Source organism: Perca fluviatilis, chromosome 20, assembly GCF_010015445.1.
Source record: "Perca fluviatilis chromosome 20, GENO_Pfluv_1.0, whole genome shotgun sequence".
Classification (NCBI taxonomy): Eukaryota; Metazoa; Chordata; class Actinopteri; order Perciformes; family Percidae; genus Perca; species Perca fluviatilis.
The window spans coordinates 11144420-11167599 of record NC_053131.1 but is presented as its reverse complement, the minus strand read 5'-3'; the positions used below and the strand labels follow the sequence as shown (position 1 = coordinate 11167599).

The following is a 23180-nucleotide window of genomic DNA, read 5'->3' as shown; positions in this document are numbered from 1 at the left end:
GTGACTCACCCGGTTCTCGTCTGCCTTTTCAGATTTGTGTCAGAGGGTTCTTTTGTGGTGTCAGGATGTCTGTGTTAATCTCTGTAAATTACATTAAAAAAAAAGTAAAGGGGCTGGTAAATCTGGACATGGTGAGTGGTTCTCAGCTCTTCACGGGTGTCATAAGAGGTCGCACAGGACCCCGTATGCAATCTAGGTCAAGCTCTGTCTCCTCGGTGTGTTTAGTGGCAATTAAAAGTGATTAATCACATAGAAGTACAAGAAGATGCGTGGGTGTGCAGAAAATAGCAGATTGTAGCAGAAAATTAGTAATTAGTATTTGCCCTCTTGCCACAGGAGGAGAGACAAATTAGAGGCAGCAGGGGAGATTTTAACCCGACAACCCCGAAAGTTTCCCTTTGAGCTCTGCATGCAAGCGAAAAACAGGTTGTAGTCGTGAGTCATTTCAGGAATTTGCAAGTGATTTAAGGAATTTTTCACTTCTAGTGAGCACATGTGCTCACCTTTAAGGTCAGCATGTGTTTGACCCTAAGCCTCCTGACATAAACAGACGGCATGCGCACCATGACACAAAATCAACAGACGTAGACCCTGCAAGCTCTCATCCAAGATGTCCCAAAAAGCAGGCTAATGAGGACAGGCAGAGCAGGTACTGGGACGGATATTAAAAGACTCGTCTCAATCTTGAGGCCGATGTTGTCAGCAGCAGTTGATTCGTGTCTGAATGAGCGACTTGCAGCTCTGCCTGAGCTCAGCGGGAGCAGAGAAGGAAAAGCTTTGAAGAGTCAGACGCTGGTGGCGTGATCCCTGTCCTTCTGTCCTGCTTTAACTCCTGTCTGCTAATAGTAATGAAGCTGGCTGTCACTCCGGATCCATTGTATCCACACTCGCTCCTGCTGTGTGGCTGCTCAACACTCAGAACATCCAGACAAAGACAGCATGCACCTGTCCCATCCAGAGGACTAATGAACTTCATTAGTTAAATGTGCCATGCAACTAACAGTCCAGATGCAAAATACAGAATGACGGCTTTACCATAAATAAGTGTGAAAAAATGTGTATCTGGCTTCTTTCACACAGAAATTGGTAGAATTCATTAGCAATACAAATCTTCGGAGATATAGTACAGCTGGCGATTTAACCAAACATTTGCAAATACTGAAATTAGAAGTCGCTGATCAAAGTAATTTTGCTAATGTCAACTGTCCCCCGATAAACTACAACATCTAGTCATTTGGTCACATGCTTCAAACACAGGCTTCTGCAACGTCAATTGAACGTTTAATTGATTGCCCTGTTTTCAGCAAAACAGCTCTAATAAAGCAACTGTACAGCAGAAAGACATAGTTAGGGACCATCTGGTGAACATAGTGGAGTCTTTAGCAGCTAAAGAACCAGATATTTAACTTGGTAACTGGTTAACTAGAACAGTATAATAGGGAGAGTGAATATTGGACTTGGTGATGTGTAATAATATGTCAATGTTGTGTTTACAGTTTGGTCCGCTGTCCCCAAGTTGCCAATAAATATATCAATGCTGCTTTAATATACAGTATTTAAAACATGATCATTCAGCAGCTGGGAGCCCGGCTAGCTCAGTTGGTAGAACATTAGACTCTTAATCTCAGGCTCGTGGGTTTCGAGCCCCACGTTGGGCGCTTGTGTTTTGCAGTGGCTCAGCCTGTAGGGATTTGAGGCTTGGGGAACCGGAGGGTTGCTGGTTCAAGTCCCCCTACCGACCAAGAACGGGTGTGGACTGGTAGCTGTAGAGGTGCCAGTTCACCTCCTGGGCACTGCTGAGGTGTCCTTGAGCAAGGCACCAAACTCTTATCTGCTCAGGGTGCCTTTAGTCTCGCTTTGCCAGACCATCCTCCACAGTGCTGCGGAGGAAGGATGGTCTGGCTAGTCCACACAGCATTCCTGGATGGGAGAAAAAAGTGCTCTGGTTTATCGCCATTTCTTTAAACCAATCACAATCGTCATGGGTGGTGCTAAAAGCCGTACGGATCATCGGCGCCTCTGCAAAATAGCCTCAGCAAGGAACTTGTTTTGGTGGAATGTGTACGTTCAAAGGTTGTTTTAGTCGTACAACAGAAAACTCAGATTGGACAGATAGTCTAGCTAGCTGTCTGGATTTACCCTGCAGAGATCTGAGGAGCAGTTAACCATAGTCCTCAGAAATCCACCGGAGGTTAGAATGCCAACACAAAGAAAGCGGAACGAAACGGACATTGGCGAAAAGGCATGCATCCGGCGGAATTTCCTGCGGCAACGGAGCAATCCCGGAAGTGGAATGTTGTAGATTTAGACCAGGGTGTCTTTAATGGGCAGCCCCCTCCCTCTGACATCTCTCTGTTAGTGCACATATAAGGTCCTGTTTGTGCATGTGTGAGTGTGTGTAATGTAACAACAGAATGAGTAGTGTATATATATATATATATATATATACATATATATATATATATTTGAATTATTAACAAAGCCTATAGCAGCAGGAACAAAAGAGTTTTTGTGTCTGTTTGTCCTGCATTTAGGCAGACAGAATCTGTGGCCAGACGGCAACAACGTAAAGTAGCTGTTTAGGGGGTGGCTTATATCAGTCAGGACTGACTGGGCCCTCTTCAGGGTCTTTGTCTCATATAGAGATTTTAAGTCAGTCAATTTTGCCACACACTTTAGTTATGTATCGCAACCTGTTTTTGTTTTTAAGAGTGAGGGACCTAAACCAGCTCACAAAGGCAAAAGAAAGAATAGTTTCAATAAAACAACAATAAAACACATTCACATATCGACATTAAAATTGCAAAGTTTACGATAAAAAAACATGCGTTGGTGTGATTGTTTTACAGACAGCGTCAACTTGTGGCTCGAAGATTAGTTTATCGTCTATTATAATACTGAGGTATTTATATTGCTTCACCACTTCTATAGCTTGATCGTTAATAAGGGTAGGAGAGAGGGTGGAGGGATTCTTCCTAAAGTCAATCAGCATTTATTTTGTTTTTGCCGTGTTAATGTTCATAAAAGACGACTTGCACCACTCTGTAAAATCATTTAAAGTAGCGCCATACTCAGGGTCGTTGTGCGTCAGCAGCGACACTATTACCAAGTCGTCAGCAAACTTAATGATATGAGGCCTGGTGTGCTGGCTTTGGCATGCATTTGTATATAAATAGTCATGACTGCTTTTTCTTGTGAGTGAATATGTCCTGGGTCCTCCTGAGTCCTACATTGTTTAGAACGAGTCAGTCATTAGAGTGTGATGACAATCTTTCTAATCTTTAAGTACATCATCTTTGCTGTAAGTGATTCTGTGCAGATAAAAGACACTTTTGCTGTTGTTCATGATAGCAGACTGATTCACTGATATGGGGATGAGACGGAGGACAAAGGCGGGTCAGAGGTCTATAGAGAATGAAATTTCACAGTGTGTGGGGGGGCTTGGATGTCTCAAAGCCATTTAGGTTGACGCTGTTCGATTACAGGCGATGATATTTACCCCTCGAGCTGCCATGTAAAGAGATTAGCTGTGTAAATGCTAATGAAAGAGGTAGATAAAGAACAGGAAAAGGAGAGCGACAGAATGACCCAGAATGCCCAAAGAGAAGAAGTGAAACAGAGAATGTGCAGGAAAAGGAGGTAGATCGATGCTGAATGTCTCATCGAGTTTGACGAGATACTTTTTAACCGAATATTTCATGTCCAGTCTGGGTCATCTTGTCATCTTCTGTCCGCACAGAAAACATTGACTTATGCATTGAGGGGGATTTTTGTTTTGACATATTTTTATATAACTTTTCTGGGTGGGAACACAGACCAGCTGAATATTTCAACACGCTCCAGGCGTATAACTGGAGAGAGATAAATGCCTCAAAACTCCAATGTGCCAGTTTCCCTGTTGTGGCACGACTGGGAAAGAAAAAAAAGGAAGTTTTTTCTTTTTCTTTTCTGTTCATAAATAAGTCCAATACAAAAGAAAGTTAGATAGATTTAATGGAGGGTTTTAAAACAGAATAATGTGTTATGCTTCGTCACATCTGCCCTATAACACAGTCAGCCCACATTAAATGAGGACATCAGTTGCGTAAGAAAGTGAGCTCAACCTGAAATCTGTTCAGCAGATGAGGACAGGTTAAAGCCTGCAGTGACCCTGTTTTCATCATTGTTATCGCCATAAATATCATCAGCATAATCATCATTAGCGACAGGAACTGATGTAATTATCCTCAGGCTGTTCTTGTGACTCAAAGACAACCAAGACTTTACAGAGCAGAAATCAGATTTGAACTCATAAGAAGAGAGCTTCATCCTATTGGCTGAGTTAAATAACTGTAGGTGAGGTCAAAATCCCGGATATGGCGAAGGAAAACTACAGACTTGACTTTGTGATCTCAGATCTCAGACGATCAGATGGACAGTTAAAGGATGTAGCCTGATGCACCACGGCAACAGAAAACTCCTTTTTTTGATTGGCTGACAGATGTCTATTAAATATATATATATATATATTATAATTATATATTTGGAAATTGGGACACCTCAAACATTGTTCCTATCTAAGCTGCCCTCAATACTGCAGGTAACCATAGCAAGAATACTGTCACAGATAAATGATGGTTAAACCAAATATTGACTTATCATATTTGCAATAACAATGTTCTTGTTTTTTTTTTCATAAAAGTGACCCTGGTGTGAGCATGAAAGTGGATTCTGAACATAATGGCCGAAAAGGTGTCCACCCTGGCCATTCATTTCTTAAACTTGAGGCAACTTGTCATGTGTTTTTGCTTTCATAGTTGATTGGTGGTGGTCATATAGCTGTCTGACATATCACCTGAATTATAATAATTGATGCATGCAGTGCATTCCTTCTCATTTTCCCTTGCATTCCCAGCCTGTTTCCAGCTTCACCACAGATGTGTCTGTTTGCCATGCTTACCAGCTGCTTTGTACTGCACAGCAATGACTGATCAAAATCTAGCCCAAAAAAAGTCAAATATCAACATAATTTCCACCGAATAGGTGAGGTAAGGTCAGACTTTGCCTTAAATACTACAGACTACCTGACATAAGCCGCACGTTTTACTTCTCTGACTATTAATAACCACATTAATTTAATCCATGTCTGGAACTGCTTAAGCCCTCGTTTTTAAAATTGGTTCAGCGTCAGACCTCAAAGCTCCGACACACACTAACACTCACTCACACACTCACACACACACATACACACACACACCTACAGTCCATCCAACCAGGTGTTTTCACTTACATTGCCTGATTAGACCTCTGAACTGCTTGAGCGTGAACAAACTTTATTGATGGCCTGTTAGTTTTGATGCACCAGTTTAGGGCAAGACTACTTACACCTATATCTTTGTTAGCACATAGAGTTTGGTGATCACAACTCTATTCTCTTTTTCTTGTTTATCCTCCATTTTGCAGGACTTTTACCAAGTAAAAGAAAGGACCACTATCTGACTAGAGGCTAATCAAGCATGGTCATTTAAAACACCTGTGTGGGTGTACAGGCCCTTTGAACGTTTTGCCCCCCCCACACACACACTTGTAGAGAAGTTAATGAAAACTGTTGGCCTAAAGTCTGACCATTTTTTAGGTAGGAAAATCAACATATTGACTTATGATGATAAAGCTCAAATGTTAAATCCAAAATGTTGCAGAAACATACCTTTTAAAGAAAAAAGAGAGATTGTATTCCTTTATTGATATGACAGCTGACAAGATGATAAAAATGAGGGGAGAGAGAGAGAGAGATAGGGAACGATTCCCAGATGGGCGTGAATTGTGCTGTTTCCACCCCAGAAAATAAATGGATACTAAAAAAAGATTCTACTCAATTACCAACAAATGGGCTTTAGTGACAGGAGAGAGAATCTGACACTTGACTGAATGACCTGACAGGACCTTTAAAAAAAACACCTTCCTCTTCCACAGGTTAATCAGTATCAACCCTCTCCATTTCACTCTTTCTCTGTACTTTTTTTTGACACATTTAAACAAGATCATCAGCGTATACAGGCGACCTGATCATTTGCAGAAGACGCCGTCTTGGCCAGATAAATCCAGCGCTGACAAGAATAGATCACTACTGCCCCATTTCCTGCTGCGCTGTCCCATGTGTCTGTCAAATAAGGACTCCTTTTCTCACATTAAGAAACTGGAAACTTTTTTTTCATCTGAGTTTCATTGTGTGGATAGTTAACGACTTCTTCTGCATTATTAATGACGGCAGATATAAGCCATGAATAATGCACTAGCCACTTAGGTTCTGCTTGTGGAAGATGGGTTGGATATGGGATCTTGTTAAACACAGAGGAGATCTGGCCAAATCTGAACTCTTCCAGCATGTTGGAAGATGTGAGAGCTTAATTTTTAACAACAGAAATGTTACCAGGACAGTAAATATCATCAAGTCGCCTACTTAATATTTCAAACTGTATTCTCTGAGGGCTGCGGCAGTGCATGTAAACAACCACAACCTTTCATGTTAGAGTCTTAGGTTAGTGATAACTGTAGGGGGAAACACAATCACTGATCAAGCTGTACAAAATTAAAGTCATTTTTCACCGTCTTTCATCGTAGGGCTTTAGTGGAAGTTGTTTGTTTGGTGTTTTCTGTCACCAGAAGTTGTCCTCACCAGAAGTTTACCCGTTTACAGCGTGTGACCAAATGACTGAGGATTGAATTTTAAAGAACACCAGAGAAAGCTCTGAGAAAGAGCAGTGCACTTAAAACATTTCTCTGAGAGGTAACACATCTTTTTGAAAGTAGGACATTACTGTAGAAACATTTCATGTACTGTATATATATAGATATATATATGTGTGTGTTTTCTAATTACCTTGAAGAGTAATTCATTTCCTTTCCTGCAGTTTTAAAAGCTTAGCAGTGACATTACAACTACCGCTTCCTTTCCTTGCACTTCCCACTTCCTAGTGGGGGCTTTAATCCAAATTGGCTCTGATGCCTCTCTGACATACGCGGTATTCTGTGACAGATTGGCTAGTTCGCTCGGCCGCAGAGAGAAAATGAAACACGCCGAATGGCCCTGGAGCCGCTTGTGAATTATTCATGCCATGCACGTGTTCCCACTCGGCTTAATTACTGAGATGATTAGCGCTCCCAGATAGCAGGGACATCCATAACCCCCCCACCACCTGAACAAATCCTCCAGAGCTCATTGCAAACATTCCAGCATCCTCTTCTCTACACTAATGTTGCACGATGCTTTTATTTCGACTGTCCCTGAACCAGCTTGAATTTGCGTTGCATTAATGTAATTGGAAAACTGTTGAGCACAAACTCAAAATCTTATTGCTGATAGTTCTCATCAATCATTTTAGAAATGATGGAAATCTTTTCATGGTTCCCACAATTGACCCTTCGCTAAGATTTTTTTTTTAGCCTTTCCAAAACATAAAACATAAGATAAAGAATATAAGGAATGGATTGAACAAAGTGTTTATCTGCTCTAAAGCTGGCTGCAAACATTAGCATGCCCGGCTAACTAGCAGTAGGCTAACCAAGCATAGCATGAGCGATACATAGGGAATACATAGAGATGGAGAGTGGTGTCTTTTGTGTTTTAGCCTTATCAAAACCAAAAACACAAAAGCTAAATTATAAGGAATGGATTAACAGTATGTTTGTCTGCTAAAATGTAAGCTGCAATTGTTAGCATGTCCAGCTAGTTAGCTTACTACTTACACCTACTGCAGCGTTATTTCCAAAGCCAAAGAACGGCACGTCATTAGCTAACTACATTATTTTTTATAATTCATTTTATAAAACATTTTATTTATAATTCTTTGCTTTAATACTACAGCAAACTAGCTCTACGCTTATCCTTATGTCTTCTACGTGAATCATCAGATGAAGATGCTAACATTTTGCTTTAGCCTTGTTTTTGTATCCTATACTGTATGTGCATGTTTTGTTTTTTTAAAGTGAATAAGATGAAGTACAGTAAGCTGAAAAAATATATAGTTGGTTGTACTTTAGTTTTGTACCTGTTTCTTTTCTAGCTGTGTCTGAATTCAAGGACTTAATGTTTCAAAATGTGCTAAGAATTTAGTGTTGCATCTGCCCCCATTATCACCGTAAACTGTGTCAAAAGAAATTACGCCTTTCTAATCATAAACTGTGAAGCTCTGGTGTGTGTCCAATGGTGCTATTCAACCGATTTGTTGCTAAAGTTTGTCTTTCCATATGCCGACCTGCCGTCCATGGCACTGTTGTCTTTACCAAGCAGGAAGTAGCCTCAAGCTGTGCAGAAATAAAACAGCCTCTACTTTCATGGCACGTTTTGACCTGGTTTTGAGGACTGAGCTCTGCAGGCTCTCGAACAGACACTGCGGAAAAACGCCTCCAGACAATCAAGGGCTTTTCATTTCATCTGCTCTGTCACTGAACGCACGCTGACTGTTAACTGGGCGAGGCCAGGAGCTCCCTCAACGTCCATCACTGTATCACAGAGAGGAAAATGAAAAAGCTGAAAGAGAAAATGAACTCCAGTTTAGGACAAGCTGAAAGAGCAGGTGTGACCTTACTTATCTGCAATGAAACCACCAGAGTCGGAGGGAACGTTTTGGATGATTTGAGTATGATTGGCAGGATCTCAATAAGATAAAACGTAGCATGAATTCAGAGACTCAGAAATACTCTCATCTCAGAAACTTAGGCTGACCCGGAGTCACCTAATGCATCAGGAAGGAGGGATGTGAATTGTCTGCTTTGGTTTTTCCTATTTTGGATTTGATCTACTTGTTTCTTCCTTTCCAATCCAAGATTTGTCCTCCATTCCCATGTTTTATTCTCTCTCTCATAGAAATACCTTAAAAGAATAGTGTGACATTTTGGGAAATACCCTTATTTGCTTTCTTGCTGAGAGTTACATGAGAAGATCGATACCACTCTGTACATTGAATATGAAGCCAGAAGCCGGCTTAGCTTGGTTTAGCATAAAGACTGAAAACAGGGAAACTGCTAGCCTGGATGCTAGCACATTATATCTCAGATTATATTTATTATGTGGCATTTGTTTTAAAAAGGTAACTGCGCCCAAACTGCAACTTGCTCTACAGTTCTGTTTTTGTAGTGATTAAACAAATGAAATATGACATGTTGATCTTGATCATGTTGTAATAATTGATTCTAACTACACTCTGAATTGGAATAAGTTCCCTTAGAGTTGAATTGAAAATATTGGTAATGTATAATTTAAAAAGTTTGGGAATGAGCTTCCATCCAAAGGCTTATTTGTCCTCAAACGTCTGTGCATAGCATTTTGAGATGTCCTTGTGACAAACAAACAAGCTAACATGGGAAAAAAACGTACAGTTCATATGTTTTCATACGTGCAGGTCTCTTGAGACTTTGAAATAAGAGTCCCGAGTTAACAAAGAGGACGTTTCTTACAGGAAAGTTTACATTTGAGTCTTTGCTCAGCTGTTACCGGCTCAGACTGTCCCTTGGTGCAGTAGACTCATGTTAGCGGCAGCTGTCATGGTTTCCCAAACGCTGGGGTCAAAGGTCATCTGTTGGCCCCCGCAGACAGATTCACATTTGACCAGCTAACGTCAGATGCCGGGAGCTGCGTTGACACAGAGTTGTTTTCACAGGGGTTTTCACTGTATCAGCTAGTTCAAGGTTTTATTGCTCTCTTCCTGGATTGAAGTGACTTTTTTTTTTCTTTTAGCTCGATACACCCAATAACCTTTTTTTTTTCCTCAACAAAGACAATACGCTCCCCAACTTGACGGATGTTCACTCAACCAAGAGAGGTTCCCACAGGGTCAGGCCGCGTCCTCTCGCTCCGTCACCTCCATGTTCACACAAACCTCGCTTCACATACATGAATCTCTCTTTTGAATGTCTCTTTTCCCCGCTATCCAAACAGGAGCATTTGTTTGTCATCGCACACATCCAAAGCTATGGTATTTCCCGTCATGTGCACAAAGCTCTTCTCCACATGACCAGGGACTATAATCCAGTTATAAAACAGTGCAACAGTCAAGTGCTTTATTTGTACATTAATCATCTTAGTTGTAAATGTCATTTTGTGTGTGAGAACAAGGCTGACCGTTCATTTTGTCTCAGGGGTGAAAACTTTGACTCTTCAAAATGTCAGTTTCTCAGCAGCGATGAAAAGCAGCTTTGTTTGTGGAGTGACAATTTTGAGTTCATCCAAAACTTAAACACTGACAAACTTAGAGTTAGGAGATTTTCACAGCATCACTGCTGTGTATAGGTTGTTTATATGCCTAATACTTAGACCTGAACAGGCCATACTGACCTGGGAATCTGCATCTAAAATAACTTTAGATGCTTGGATTAGCATGCTGGGCTGCCTCCATGAGTCTTTGCTGTCAGTCTTAAAGGTCCCATATATATATTATTATTATTATTATTATTATTATTATTATTATTATATATATATATATATATATATATATATATATTTATTTATTTATTACCCCAGATGGGAAACTTGATCTGCAGTCAGGAGCACAAGATAAAAACGTATACAAATAAACGAAAAGACAGCAATAGAAAAACAAAGCTAAAATTAGAGAACGTTTGACATTTTAACTTGAAATACGACTTAAACGATTTATCGATTATAGAAAGGTCGTCTCAGCTCTACGTTACCTTCAGGTTTTATGTGATTAAGGAGGCTGGCTTAAAGCTTTATTGTGTAACTTTTTGATATTATAAATCTCCGTTACATTCAAGCCATTGCCAAATTAGTTGCTACAAAGCTAATTAAGACTATCAGCTCCATACAACTCTCTCTGTATTTCTCAGTATGACTATGTTCAGAAGATTGTGTCGTCCGGCGACTTTCCCACACAGAAACTCGAGTGAAGATAATTACCTCTTCTGAAGAGTCCATCATGTTTTTTTAATCCTCCATGTCCTCCTTGGCTACTATCAACTGCATCGAGGAGTGGTGGGGGCATGTGCGCAATCATGGAAGGCTTGTATCATGTGGACGCGCCGACAGAAACTACGCACTATAGCTTTAATTTCCCCCCAAAATAGAATTACATCTTTATTTGATTTGTCGTATACGCCCCTGAGTGCAAGATTTGATTACAACATTTTGCAGTTGTACAAGAAAAAAAAAAAAAAAAAAAAAAATAAAATTTTTTTTTTTTTTTTTGGTTTTTTTGCCTTTATTCTCATTTTTTAATATCATAATTTATTTTATGAGTTATATTATGTCCTACAAAATTAAGTCCTGTGTGGTTCAGATACTGTCAGTAATTTATTTGTTTGTTATTATCTCTATATTAGTTAATAGACTTCTTGTTGGTGTATTTTTTTTTGGAGAATGGTTTTTTTTGGTGTTTGTTGTTGCATTTAGTATGTCACATAGCTGAGTGTAACATTGCTGCCAGTTTGCACCCTATTCCCAAAACATCCATGCATGAGTGAATCCTCAAATTGGAGTCTTGTCCTACTGAAGATCTTTAATATGTTTGGTCCTGAAGATTCAGCACCTATTTATATACAATGGAATGATGATTTGTTGTTATTTGAATGCAGTACAAAGCCATATAACTGCAGTGCTGCTGCTGCTGCATCTCTAATGTCCTCTCTCTGCGCTCACCACAGGGTCAGCTGTCTCAGGCTCTCAACGGCCTGTCAGACCGAGCCACTGAGGCCAAGGAGTTCCTGGTTCAGCTGAGAAACATGGTGCAGCACATCCAGGTACTTAAATACACACATAAACATGCAGGCAACTGCTGCTGCTTTACACACTGCCTCCTCCATCCCAGTAGCAATACACTGACTTGTCTTGGCAGCTTGTTTCCCGTCTGTCATCCCCCTCTGTGATCCCTGTCCTCCACCGTACGTCACTGCAGTAATCGACAGAAACAACAATTCTTATCCTATTATTTCACTGTTAACATTTTGTAATCCCTGGCTTGGAGTCATTGTCCAGTCATAGTGCTGCACATGAAAATAACACTATTTAGGACATCACTTAAAACAACACTTAAAGTGAAGCTGTTTGGTTAAAATCTGACTTTACCATCAATTTAAATTCAAAGTTCTCTACTTTATTTGCATTTTCAACAGATCAAATATTAAATTAGAGTTAATTTAATCATGGTTGTATTTGCATGTAGCGTTATAAACTCTGCAACTAACAATTATTTTCATAGTCAATTAATCTGTCGATTATTTCTTTATCCATTAATCGATTAGTTGTTTGGTCTATACAATGTTTAGAAAGAATCCAGCACACTGACCATTACACAAGCAATTGCGTTGCAGGATTCTTTCTAAGCTCCTGATTTGCTACCTTTGGTCACATCCAACGCACCTGCCCGACAAAAGAGGTGTGCAAAAAGCTTTCCTACATTGCACTGAGTCTATACAATGTTAAAAAATGTCGATCAGCATTTTCAATGGCTTGTTTTGTTCACAACTCAAAGATATTCAGTTTAGTGTCATAAAGGAGTGAATTAACCACAAAATATTCACACTTAAGAAGCTGGAAGCAGAGATTGATTTGAGTGGAAATGTCCCTGTGTTTACATTCAGTGGTATTACATGTACAGTACTTAGTCTAAGTGCAATATATTGACCAGGAATAGATTAAAACGCTCGACAACCTTCTGCTGTGTGTGGAGACAAAGCTGTGGTCAGCTTAAGAGGCCGATTAGGGGAGGAAGGTGGGATCAAAAGCCATCGTTGATTATCGTCACAGATGACGCTCCACCGACACCCATCAAGATGGGAGATGCAGGACAGGAGAGGAGGCGTGGGAATTGTGAAAGCGAACTCTACGAGGCATAATTGCTGACGCTTCATGATGATTTTATCCACCCACCTCGTATGATAGCTAACTACTAGAGGAGACGTGTGAATGAAGATGCATTTTTAAATAAACTCTTCTCAAAGGAAACATTACGAGTTTAAATCTTATTATCTCTGTACATTTTCAGTGTTAATCATGCTGTTAAATTGGTGTCAATGACTGCCTGAGTGATTCTACATCACTCATTAGTGTCTCCTCTGCTTTTGGTTTAGTAGACTGTGTATTTTGAATTCAAAGCTTCTATATATTTTCAGTCATGATGCGTTATTCTTTTCAGCCTCTGCCTATTGTCTTGCAGGAGAACGGCGTGGAGTTTGAGGCCTGTTTGGTGGCGCAGTGCGACGCCCTCATCGACGCCTTGAACCGACGCAAGGCCCAGCTGCTGTCTCGAGTGAACAAAGAGCACGAACACAAACTGAAGGTGAGTGAGCTGACCGGACAAAAGAAATATACAACTCAATGTGTCAGATGGATATCAAGCTTTTAAAAAAATCTATGAGATGGTGTGTACATTCACAAGAAACAGCATTTTGTTGGAAAATATAATCTATAAGTGTTTGCATTAAACGCTTCCTGTTTGGGAAGTGGAAAAACAATAATAACATAGGCTTGACTAAAACAAATACACTAATATTTGTGATGATTTTGGTATTTCAGGCATCATTTGAAGTGTTTGTAAGTTGATGTTATAGTGGAAACTGGTGCCTTCTTGATTGGTAAGAAAATCAATTCCATATTGATAGGAACTAAAAGCAATTGCTGCCTGGAAGGACGGAAAATAATCGAAATATGTTAGTGTCAAATGTCAATTATTTAAGCTTTTTCTGCAACTCTTGCATTTAGAAGATGTCCTCGTTGCAGGTTTAAAGATTCAGCACAGAACTAAACAACCTACCAATGCACATTTTTTAGATTTAGCATAAAAATGAAAACTCAATTCCAATGATTTCAGAGACATAAAGTGCGACATTTGTCTTTACACCGTGTGCGACACATTGAACGAGGGACATAACCGACAGATGGAGTCAACAGGAGGAGGAGGGAGAGATACATTTGTGCTGTACAGCATCCAATTTCACGCTTGGATGCTCTGTAGAATCAAGGTTTCACACGTGTAGGTGGTTTGAGAATCCCAGCCTGTGCATAGCAACATGTGAGCACTCTCATTTTTCCTCTCTTTCCTCCATATATGAAATATTTAGATGTGAGGCATTTCATGGAAGTGCATCATAAATCACTCACAAATTGAAAAACAAATTTTCATTTCATTCACGTTTAATTCTCTACAAGGAGGACCGGTCTCTTTTCGTTTGTGTGTATTTTTGAGGTTTACCTTTTTTTTCATTTGAGAGGTTTTGTAACTGAATTTCTCTTTTATTTTTCTCTCTACACATTTACGAACTGGGGCTTAACATTGAAGAAAGAATTCAGTAGTTGGGGAAATGATTTGCTTTCTTGCCAAGAGTTAGATGAGAAAACCGATACCACGCTCATATGCTCCTGGAGTCTTGTTATCACCAGGAGGTTACCAGTCAACCAGAGACTCCAGGACGTTACTGCTCTTGAACAAGAAACAATCTGGCTCATAACCCCCGGTAAAACCCCAACATGTTGTTTTACACTTTGTATTTTGTACCAGTTAAACAAGCAAGATATAACCTGTTAATTAGTGAGGTTTAGAGGGGCTGGTAGGCAGATTTCTATACCCTCTGCTTGCAGTCTTCATGCTAAGATAAGCTAACTAGCTGCTGGTTCTAGCTTAATAGTTGGCGAACAGACGTGAGAGCGGTGTTGATCTCCGCATCTAACTCTGCTCTCAACTAACTATTTGAAACTATTTTAGCACTTCCAAGTTTTAAATTGAAATATTTAGAGCCAAAGACAAAGCTGAATCAGACCACCAACCGTCCCTCCCTCTGCAAAGTAACTGTCAGGATTAGTCAAGTGCAGGAACCCAAATGCAGACCAGGACAAGGTAAGTAGATATACAAGGTGAGTATTTATTTGGAATAGAACGTGGAAATGGTTTGGTCCAGTTGGTCGGCAGGGAGTGGGGCTGGAAGGTGGCAGGGTTTTGTGCTGATCCAAATGTACTGCAGTGAAGTCGACAGCCAGGCAGGTGAGAGTGACAATCCAGGTGAAGAACTGTAGGCAGAGGAACAGGCGGCAAAAAGGAAAAAAAAGAGCAAAAACAGCAAAAGATTTTACAAAACTAGAAGCTTGACACGAGAGCAAAAACATACTGGTAACGCTAACAAAGCAGGGAATGGTTGTCTGGTCATGGCTTTTATGGTGCAGAGGATGATAATCAGGACCGGGTGTGCAGATTGCAGCAGGTGAAAGCAGTTGGTGAATCAGCTGGGATTTGTTCAGGAAAACTCAGGAAAAAACGAACTTCAGGTTAGAGCAGAAAACAAAACATTGGCAAAACAGGCTCAGGATGCTGGATTAATGACAGTAACCAGTCCTAGAGGACAAAGGCCCAGGGGTAAGCGTCTGTCAACAATCTGTAGCGCCTATGGCGCCATTTTGATGCTAACTAGCCATCACCCGCCGTTAGCATTCCATTGACTGCCATTCATTTTGACGTCACTTTGACAGCGAATATCTTTACATCTGAAGCGTTTAAAGACTCTATTTGTCCATTGTTTATTTCTAAAGAAACACGACAATGTATAAAAGGCTCCATTACCTTGTACCTCACGTTATGGCTCCGTAGCAGACGTTTCTGTAAAAATAGATTGTGTCATAACCACGTGACGTTTCTGTAAAAAACGATTGTGTCATAACCACGTGACTTACTGTCGCATAGTAGAGGAATTACCGTATAGTACAGGAGAAGCTCACAGGCAGTTTTGACTCACATTAACTGTTTAAGTTTAATTACTAATGTTAACCGGCATTTTAGTGATCAATAATTAGCCTGTGCCTATGTTATCTCCTTACATATACCTACACTCTCCGTCTCTGTAAGATTGGGAATGATTGAGATTTCTCTTGGCACAGCTACCAGAAGACTTCCAACTTTCAGACAGGTTGCTCACCTCACATCTACGTCTTCAAGCTCAGTTGGAGGCTGCGTAGTAACGCTCAGCCATCACCAGAAAAGTGCTTCTACTATCCTTCACTGGTCTCCGTCCAGAGCAACGGGATCTATTGGTCCATTTTATATACTGTCTATGCAAAGGACACACACTGACACTCTGAGCAGTGTGTACTCCTCCAGTATTCAGCTGCAAATATGCTCCAGTCAACAAAACTCGTACATTTTGCAGGTTAGAAGTATAAAACCTCTCACCTTCACAGCAGCTAGAAAAGCTGCAAACTGTTACACTCATTGCCTGCAGTGTCACAAATGTCAAAATTACAGCAGCTATTACTTAGTTTTTTTGGTTTTTTTGTGCCTATAGATGGAACACACTGCAACATGTTTTCGGCTTCAGCTCTAAACTTGCCTGTTCAGAAACTGCAGCGCCGCAGGCCTAGTTTTGGGCGACATTGTGCGCTCTTAAAATGCAAAATCTGTTCCATTAATGATTTATTGGCTGTTAAGTGATGGATGGATGTTTAATGTGGGGCATCGGACACGTTTACACCTCCAAGACGGAGGAATGTTAATGTAGCTCAGCGCTGATCCGATCCCACCTGTCAGATCAGTGCCTCCATGTGTTGTTCGCCGAATCTTAATGCCAGAAAGACACATTTCCCCATGACAGATCTGATATTATTTTTGCTGCGCTGCTCAAGCACTCAGGGACACTGCTTTCCATCATAGGAGTTTCCCACAGAGTCAGGGATGCAAGAAACTCTCAGTTTCACATGTTCTGTGTTTGTCATCTGCTCCCGCAGGGTAGCGTAGATCTTTTGAGGTAGATCAGCTGAAGTAAAAGGAGGGGGGTTAACTGAAGGCATGGCTTGTTTTCTGGAGTAATTGGAGCCCCTCTGACATGGCCAGTCAATGGGATGCTTTCTGCTTCATTAGCATGTGGCTCAGTGGCAGAGGTCATCCTGCAGCTGTAATTGAATGAGACTCGTTTCTGTCCCGGTGCACTCCTGATGGTAATGTAGCTCTTTGTGTATTTTCCAGATGTACCGTAGCATCTCAGATGAAAAGCAGAGTGTTGCATAAAACAAAATGCCAGCTTTGCATTTTATACGCGTCCAATTAAGAAACTAACGAAGTGCCCTAATTAATCCTGCTGATGCAGTCACATGGAGCTCTTTTTATGAGGAGAAACCATAAAAAAAACATAAAATCAATTAAAACAAATGTGTACTGCTGCAGCTGACTTGGCATCTCCGACAGAGCTTCCTGCTGCTCTCCTCCTGGTCCTGCACGCGGACGCCAAAGCTCAGTCGCCATGGTGACCAGGACGTGTTGCGCTTGTTTGAAGCTGTGGAGGCGAGAGAAGTAGTCCTTCATAACATGAGTCAGGTTCTTTTTTTTCTGCACATCAGGAGGACTGACCTATGTGTTTGTTCATAAAGATAGCAGAGGAGGAAGGTGGTTTCATGGCGGTTTGTCACACTGAGCGGTAACAAAAGCTCCTTCACTCGGTCTCACTCAAACATCCATACAGTGGTGCACTGCAATTTATAGCCAAGGCAAACTACCAAAACCCTTTTCTGGGGGCCCTGATACTAAATCTCTCTATATTTTTTGTAGAAAGACAATCAATTTGAAATATTTTTTGTCTTAATAACAATCAGAATCAGCTTCTAAATCCACTATTTGTTAAACGTGTGTAACAGTCGAATGTAAAGACGTAAATACTGAAGGCACAGCCCTGTTTTTAGCTGACTTCATTTGATCTTAGACTGGTAGCGATTTTCCAAAGTCTTTAGACTGGTTTTCTGTCTTTCAGACAGCCATTTTTCTCACTTTATGTCAGTAAATTATGGAAATCTACTTAAAAATAAAGCTTGTTCTCTTGGTTTTTGTATTGATTCAACAAACAAGATTTAAGAAGGTAATATGTTTCCTTTAGACAGAGCCACGCTAGCTGTTTCCCCTGTTTCCAGTCTGTATGCTAAGCTAAGCACCAGTATAGTGCTTTGATATGGAGAATTTATTTAATATGATCAAACCAAGGCACGCCGTCTCTGCTGTCAGTCCCTCTCACTGTATTTCATCAGGGAGATCCAAGCTCACAGAGTCGGCAGTGCACTGATGAGGGATTCTTCTGAGCAATGATTAGAGAAACACAAAGTGAATCAGAAAGTCAGTCTGCGTCTTCTGCGTTTTGCCACCAGATGCTCCATCCTCTGGATACCCAGCCCTGGTCGTTTAATGAGTACAGCTGCACCGAGGCTATTTTTATTTCCACTGTCGTGATTTGCTGACCTCCCTGTTGGCTTCTCGTCATATGACTAAGTGTGTTGCTCCAGGGGATCCCTGCTCCCCGGGGTCCTGCTCATTCAAGCGCTCAAACACGGGGAACAGTTTGGACTGTACAGACATGAACTCAGGGAAAAAAACAAAAACGGAGGCAAATATCGAATGACTAATTCTCTCGCTGTGAACAGAAGTTTTTATGGCTGCAGTGGGATCTGCAGCACAGAGGATGAACATGAACTACTTTAGACTGCTGCTGAAGTCAGTATCTGGGGATTGTTCATCAGTATTTTCTACTAATAGTATATTAGTACTTGGTGGAAGAATTTACTTTTTGTCGATCAACAGAAAAACTATTTCAGGCTGCAACTAACAATTATTTTCATCGTCTATCAATCATTTAGTCTAAAAAAGACAATAAAATAAAGTCCGACCAACAGTCCCAAACCCAAAAATATTCAATTTCCAACTATATAAAAGCTGAAAATATTTGGAGATTTTAGGGCTTTTCTACTGAAAAATGAGTGAAAGTAGTTGCTGATTATTATTATCTATTGAGTAATTGATTAATCCACTCATTGTTTAAGCTTAACTCATTTTAGTCATTTAATATTTAATATGCCTCTATGTTTAAATCAGTAGAAGTGAAGCTCATGCTTCCACTGCATTTTCCTCTGCGTTTCTCTCTGAGTAAGAGACACATTAATGCCAAGCAGGAAGCGCCCTGATCCTCGCTGACAGCTGGGTGTCTGTGGAAGTGGCACTTGTCACTTTCTCTGACCATCACTGCAGCGTGTAACATACAGGAAGCAAAGCAGGAGGGGATTTTAATCCCTTTAGTCATGTTTCCCACCACAGTCCCTCTTGTATCTCTTTTTTTATTTTAATCTTTATTTATTCAGGGAAGGTTCTTTTGCAGGAACACCCTGATCACATTTACACAGTTACACATTCCTACCTGGAAGCTGCCCAGTGCAACCACAGTCTGATCTGCTGGCCACTGACCTGAGTGCTCAAGTGGCCACCTTAGTGGTGGTATGAGGGAGGGACAAGTGCTGCTCTTTCACTTTCCCCACCCAGATTTGATCCTGTCAGTCTGGGGATTGAGCCGACGACCTCCCGGTCACAACCTCGCATCTCTAACCTCTAGGCCACCACTGTCTCTTACTACTCTACCTTTAATCAACCTATTTTGCCTCCATCCATTTCGCTTCTGATGTCTCTCTTCGCTTTCTTCTGCCTCTTTCAACCCATGTCAGTATCATTAAATCATCTTCATGCACTTCCATAATGTCAAACTGTCATGGATTGTATGCCAGGGTCCTGACTGACTGTACACAGGCCTGTGCTGCTGCTGTAAATGGAGCGCTTAGGAGACTGCAGCCCCAGTATCTCACAAGGCCAAAAGTGCCGCAGTGGCCTAATAATTACAACAGAAACTCATAAAACGGGTTATTTATTTCACGAAAGAGGCAGGCTCGCTCACAGGACAATATGTGCAGCTGTTGAGGTACTGGATAATATTGGCCACTTTTTAAGTATCTAGCCTTGTTTGGCTTGATTTTTACGACACAACTTTGGTTCACACACTTTCATAGAGTTGTTTTCGGTCGCAGCAGGCAGCCTTTTGTTGCGAAAATGCTCTAAAAACCCTCTGGACACTACCTGCTCAGTGCCAAACGGCAGATTTAGCAGCTAAAGAGGCAGATATTTCCCTCAGGAGTAGGTGGAGACCAAAAACAGAGCTAAAAGAGAATAATGTTGGACTAAGATTCACCAGGTTTTGCTAACAAGTTCCCCATTTCAACTTAGATGTTGAAAATATGTCAGTTGTGTTTACAGCTTGTTTACAGTGCCCCAAACTGGCACAAAAAACAGTGACTGTAGGTTTTAAATATAAAAAATTGTCACGTCATGTTAGCATCTCCTTTTATAAAAAGAGTAGTAACATGTTTTAGTGAGTCAAATGGCAAGAGAATACATTTCTCATCCCAGTCCTTGGATGAAGAAATGTAATGAAAAGCTGCTGTTACAAACATGAATAATAACTGCAAAGAAACATATTCCTGTGTGTGTCAGTGCTCTCTGAGCATCAGTTTGTATTAATTTTGCCCTCTCGTTGTTTGGGATTGTTTAAGCAGTGCTGTCGAGCTGTTGTGACTCTGTATGACGATGTGTTTAATCACCATGACAGCCACATATGTCTGAGAGGACAGAGGACGCAGTTTGTTTCCCCCCCGTGAGCTCCCCTGTCATCTCTGCTTCTGCAGAAACTGTGGCCCACTTACACTGCTCTGCCCTCTACCACTGTCCTGCACTCTCTCTTGTAATTTATTAATCCCACATCCCTTCTCTCAGGATGCTTAATTTCCTCCCACCTCAAACTGCTGCTGTCCCTTCATTTGTGTTAAATCCAGGTAAATTAATCTTCCTCACACTGATTATCTGTTGATCAGCAGGCAGAGCGGTATTGCCGGTGGCAGCTTTTATGTCTTAATCCGATGCTGATTTAAAGCAGATTCCAGGAAAGATGACTGCAATGCTGAGAAAAGCTGTTCAGTAGGCAGCGAGTGTCGAGTCTGAGAGAGAAGGGGGAAAGGAAGGACCAGGGAAAAGGACAAGATATGATAAAAAAAAAGGTTCTCTGCAAAATTCCTCCACATGTATTGTCCCCTATGGATTAAGAGATTGTGATTCCAGCTGCGTACGGAGGAAGAGTGACAGCAACTCTGATTGTTAAACAGGCAGCGACAGCAGTGAGAAACTCTTCCTGGAGCCCTGCCAGGCCACTGCAGGGGTGTGGATGTTCCAGGCGTGACACAGCAGGCAGGGTTTGGCCCTCAGCCAGAGAAAAATAGACCCAATCATCAGAGCTGGAATGAGATTTCCTCTCGTCATTGTATGGGAAGAGAGGTTAAACACGGTCCTCATCTGGCTGATTGATTACAGCACTAAAAGGGGGAATAATTAGAGTATGATTAGCTCTGTAAATATTTATTTACTTGAAGATATTCTGTTTGCAGTTAATATTTAATCCTCTTAGAGTGCAATCAGACCTGCAATTTGTTTTATTTGGAACCTTGGAGGAGAAGTTGCATTTTCATGTTTGGTTTATTAAAGTTCACGCTGTCTGGACCGAAGGATTCATTTTGCAGCCTTTTAGTGATGATATTTTGGCAGAGTTAAGGAGGCACAAAACAAAGTGATTCCAGACTCTGTAAGCAGCTGGACATGATTGATTTGTTTGGGGATTTTGCTTAAATTTACCGTCCCTGGCGTTTGCAGCAGATAGGAGCACACTAGGAAACTGAGGAGATCAGATGGTCCTTAGTGGTTCAGAACTAAAATCTGTATTTTCAAGAATCTCCGTGCAGTTAGTTTGAAGCCGCCTGCTGGTCAGATCAAATTGTCTTCAGCTGCCCAAACAAACTAAACTGGGAACGGAAGTTTTCAGTTCCCTGATGTTTGAAAAAAGCACGACAAACATGGAGGGGTGCCCTAACCAATGAACTGAAAAAGCAAAGTGATAACATAACACAATCACCCTCTTCGATCCCTTTTTTCCCCTTATGCTGCACAGCCAAGATCATTTGAAATAAAAGGAAACTGGATGTGGAGTGGTTAAAACATTGGTCATTCTGTGTTTGGGACACTGGTAGCCTGAAGATGATTCTGCCACTTTGACCACAATCAATATATTTGAATATTTGCACACATAATGTTAGGGAAGGGTGATATAGCGATATATACAGCATGATGTTGAGATAGCTGTGCCTTTATTTATCTGTGATGTAGCGTGTTGATTTGGACATCATGCAGTTTATAGAAATATTAGAATAATTGGATAATGTTCCTGTATTTGTCAGGTTTTTATTTCACTGTAGCAGCCAGAAATACATCTGAATTCAGATATGGTTATCTCAGCTATAATGATTTCACAAGAAAAATGAATATATTATAATATATGATGCTACAATCCTGAACTCTTCTTACTAGGGGTGTGGAAATTGAATCATTGCATCTCCCCCCTACATTCAGGAAGTATCTTTTTTAAGAGCAGAGCAGCAGCAAAGGGGAGTTCATATATATCTGACTGCTTGAATTTGTTGATGAAAACCATGTGTAGCAATATATAATAATATTGAGGAGGTGATGCATCGGGACGCATCGTGATTCATCAGGATATCGATTCTTATTGTTGACAGGATAATTGTAATCGAATCGGGAGACCAGAGAAGATTCACACCCGTACTGATTACAGCCTTAAAAAGGGGGCTTTGTAAAGCCTGACTCTATGTGCCTTACAGTAATGTTACATACAGAATAATATCTAACTGTATGAAAGTCTTTACAGTTTGTTGCATGTCAGGGGTACAGTACTTGCATATTGATGCGCTGTGACTTCAGTCATCAGTAAATCATCTTCCTCTATTCTGTCGGCCTGCAGAAAGGATTTTCCTCTCCATTCAGCCTTGGAGCCCCTCAGATAGCAACAGTGAAGTTTCTGTTACCTAGCAACCCTCGGTCCAGCACCTCCATTTATTTCACACTGTTGCGAGGAGGCTCTGTGGACATCAGTAGTGTCAGCGGCGGAGTGGGAATCTCCCAGGTCTATCAAATATCCAATCAAATCAATCAAATATCTTGTTGTATGTGCGATAAGGAGGGTTTCTTTTATTGATTTAAATCTGTTCCATTGTATTCAGATCATGTTAGGTTGAGATGCATTATGAATATGGGGAGGGCAGCAATAGAAACTGATAGAGGACTGATTTTACTGATGTTGAATGTGTTTTCGAAGACAAAATTCAATAACTGTGTACAGATCATTCAGAAACTGCTACATGTCTTGAGTCTGTATCTGCTGAGAAAAAAATGTTTGGCTCATCACATCTCTGATGTAACCGGTGATGCTGACAAGCATTCACGTCTGAAAACAAAATGCCACTTTCCTTCCGTTAACGTCAATAACAGGATCATGTCGCCAATATCCCT

At 40.8% G+C, this 23180-nt stretch overlaps 1 protein-coding gene and 1 non-coding gene across 6 annotated transcripts in view; both read left to right on the top strand.

Moving 5' to 3' along the window:
* Nucleotides 1-23180, top strand: part of trim9 (tripartite motif containing 9) — a 42657-nt gene that overhangs the window by 5533 nt on the left and 13944 nt on the right. For all 5 annotated transcript variants that reach the window (XM_039786409.1, XM_039786407.1, XM_039786408.1 and 2 more), the window contains exons 2-3: nucleotides 11638-11733; nucleotides 13149-13271. In XM_039786409.1, the coding sequence (XP_039642343.1) occupies nucleotides 11638-11733; nucleotides 13149-13271 (219 nt within the window). The remainder of the gene's footprint in view (nucleotides 1-11637; nucleotides 11734-13148; nucleotides 13272-23180) is intronic.
* Nucleotides 1585-1658, top strand: trnak-cuu. Its single transcript has one exon. It is a non-coding gene; the product is annotated as a tRNA-Lys (tRNA).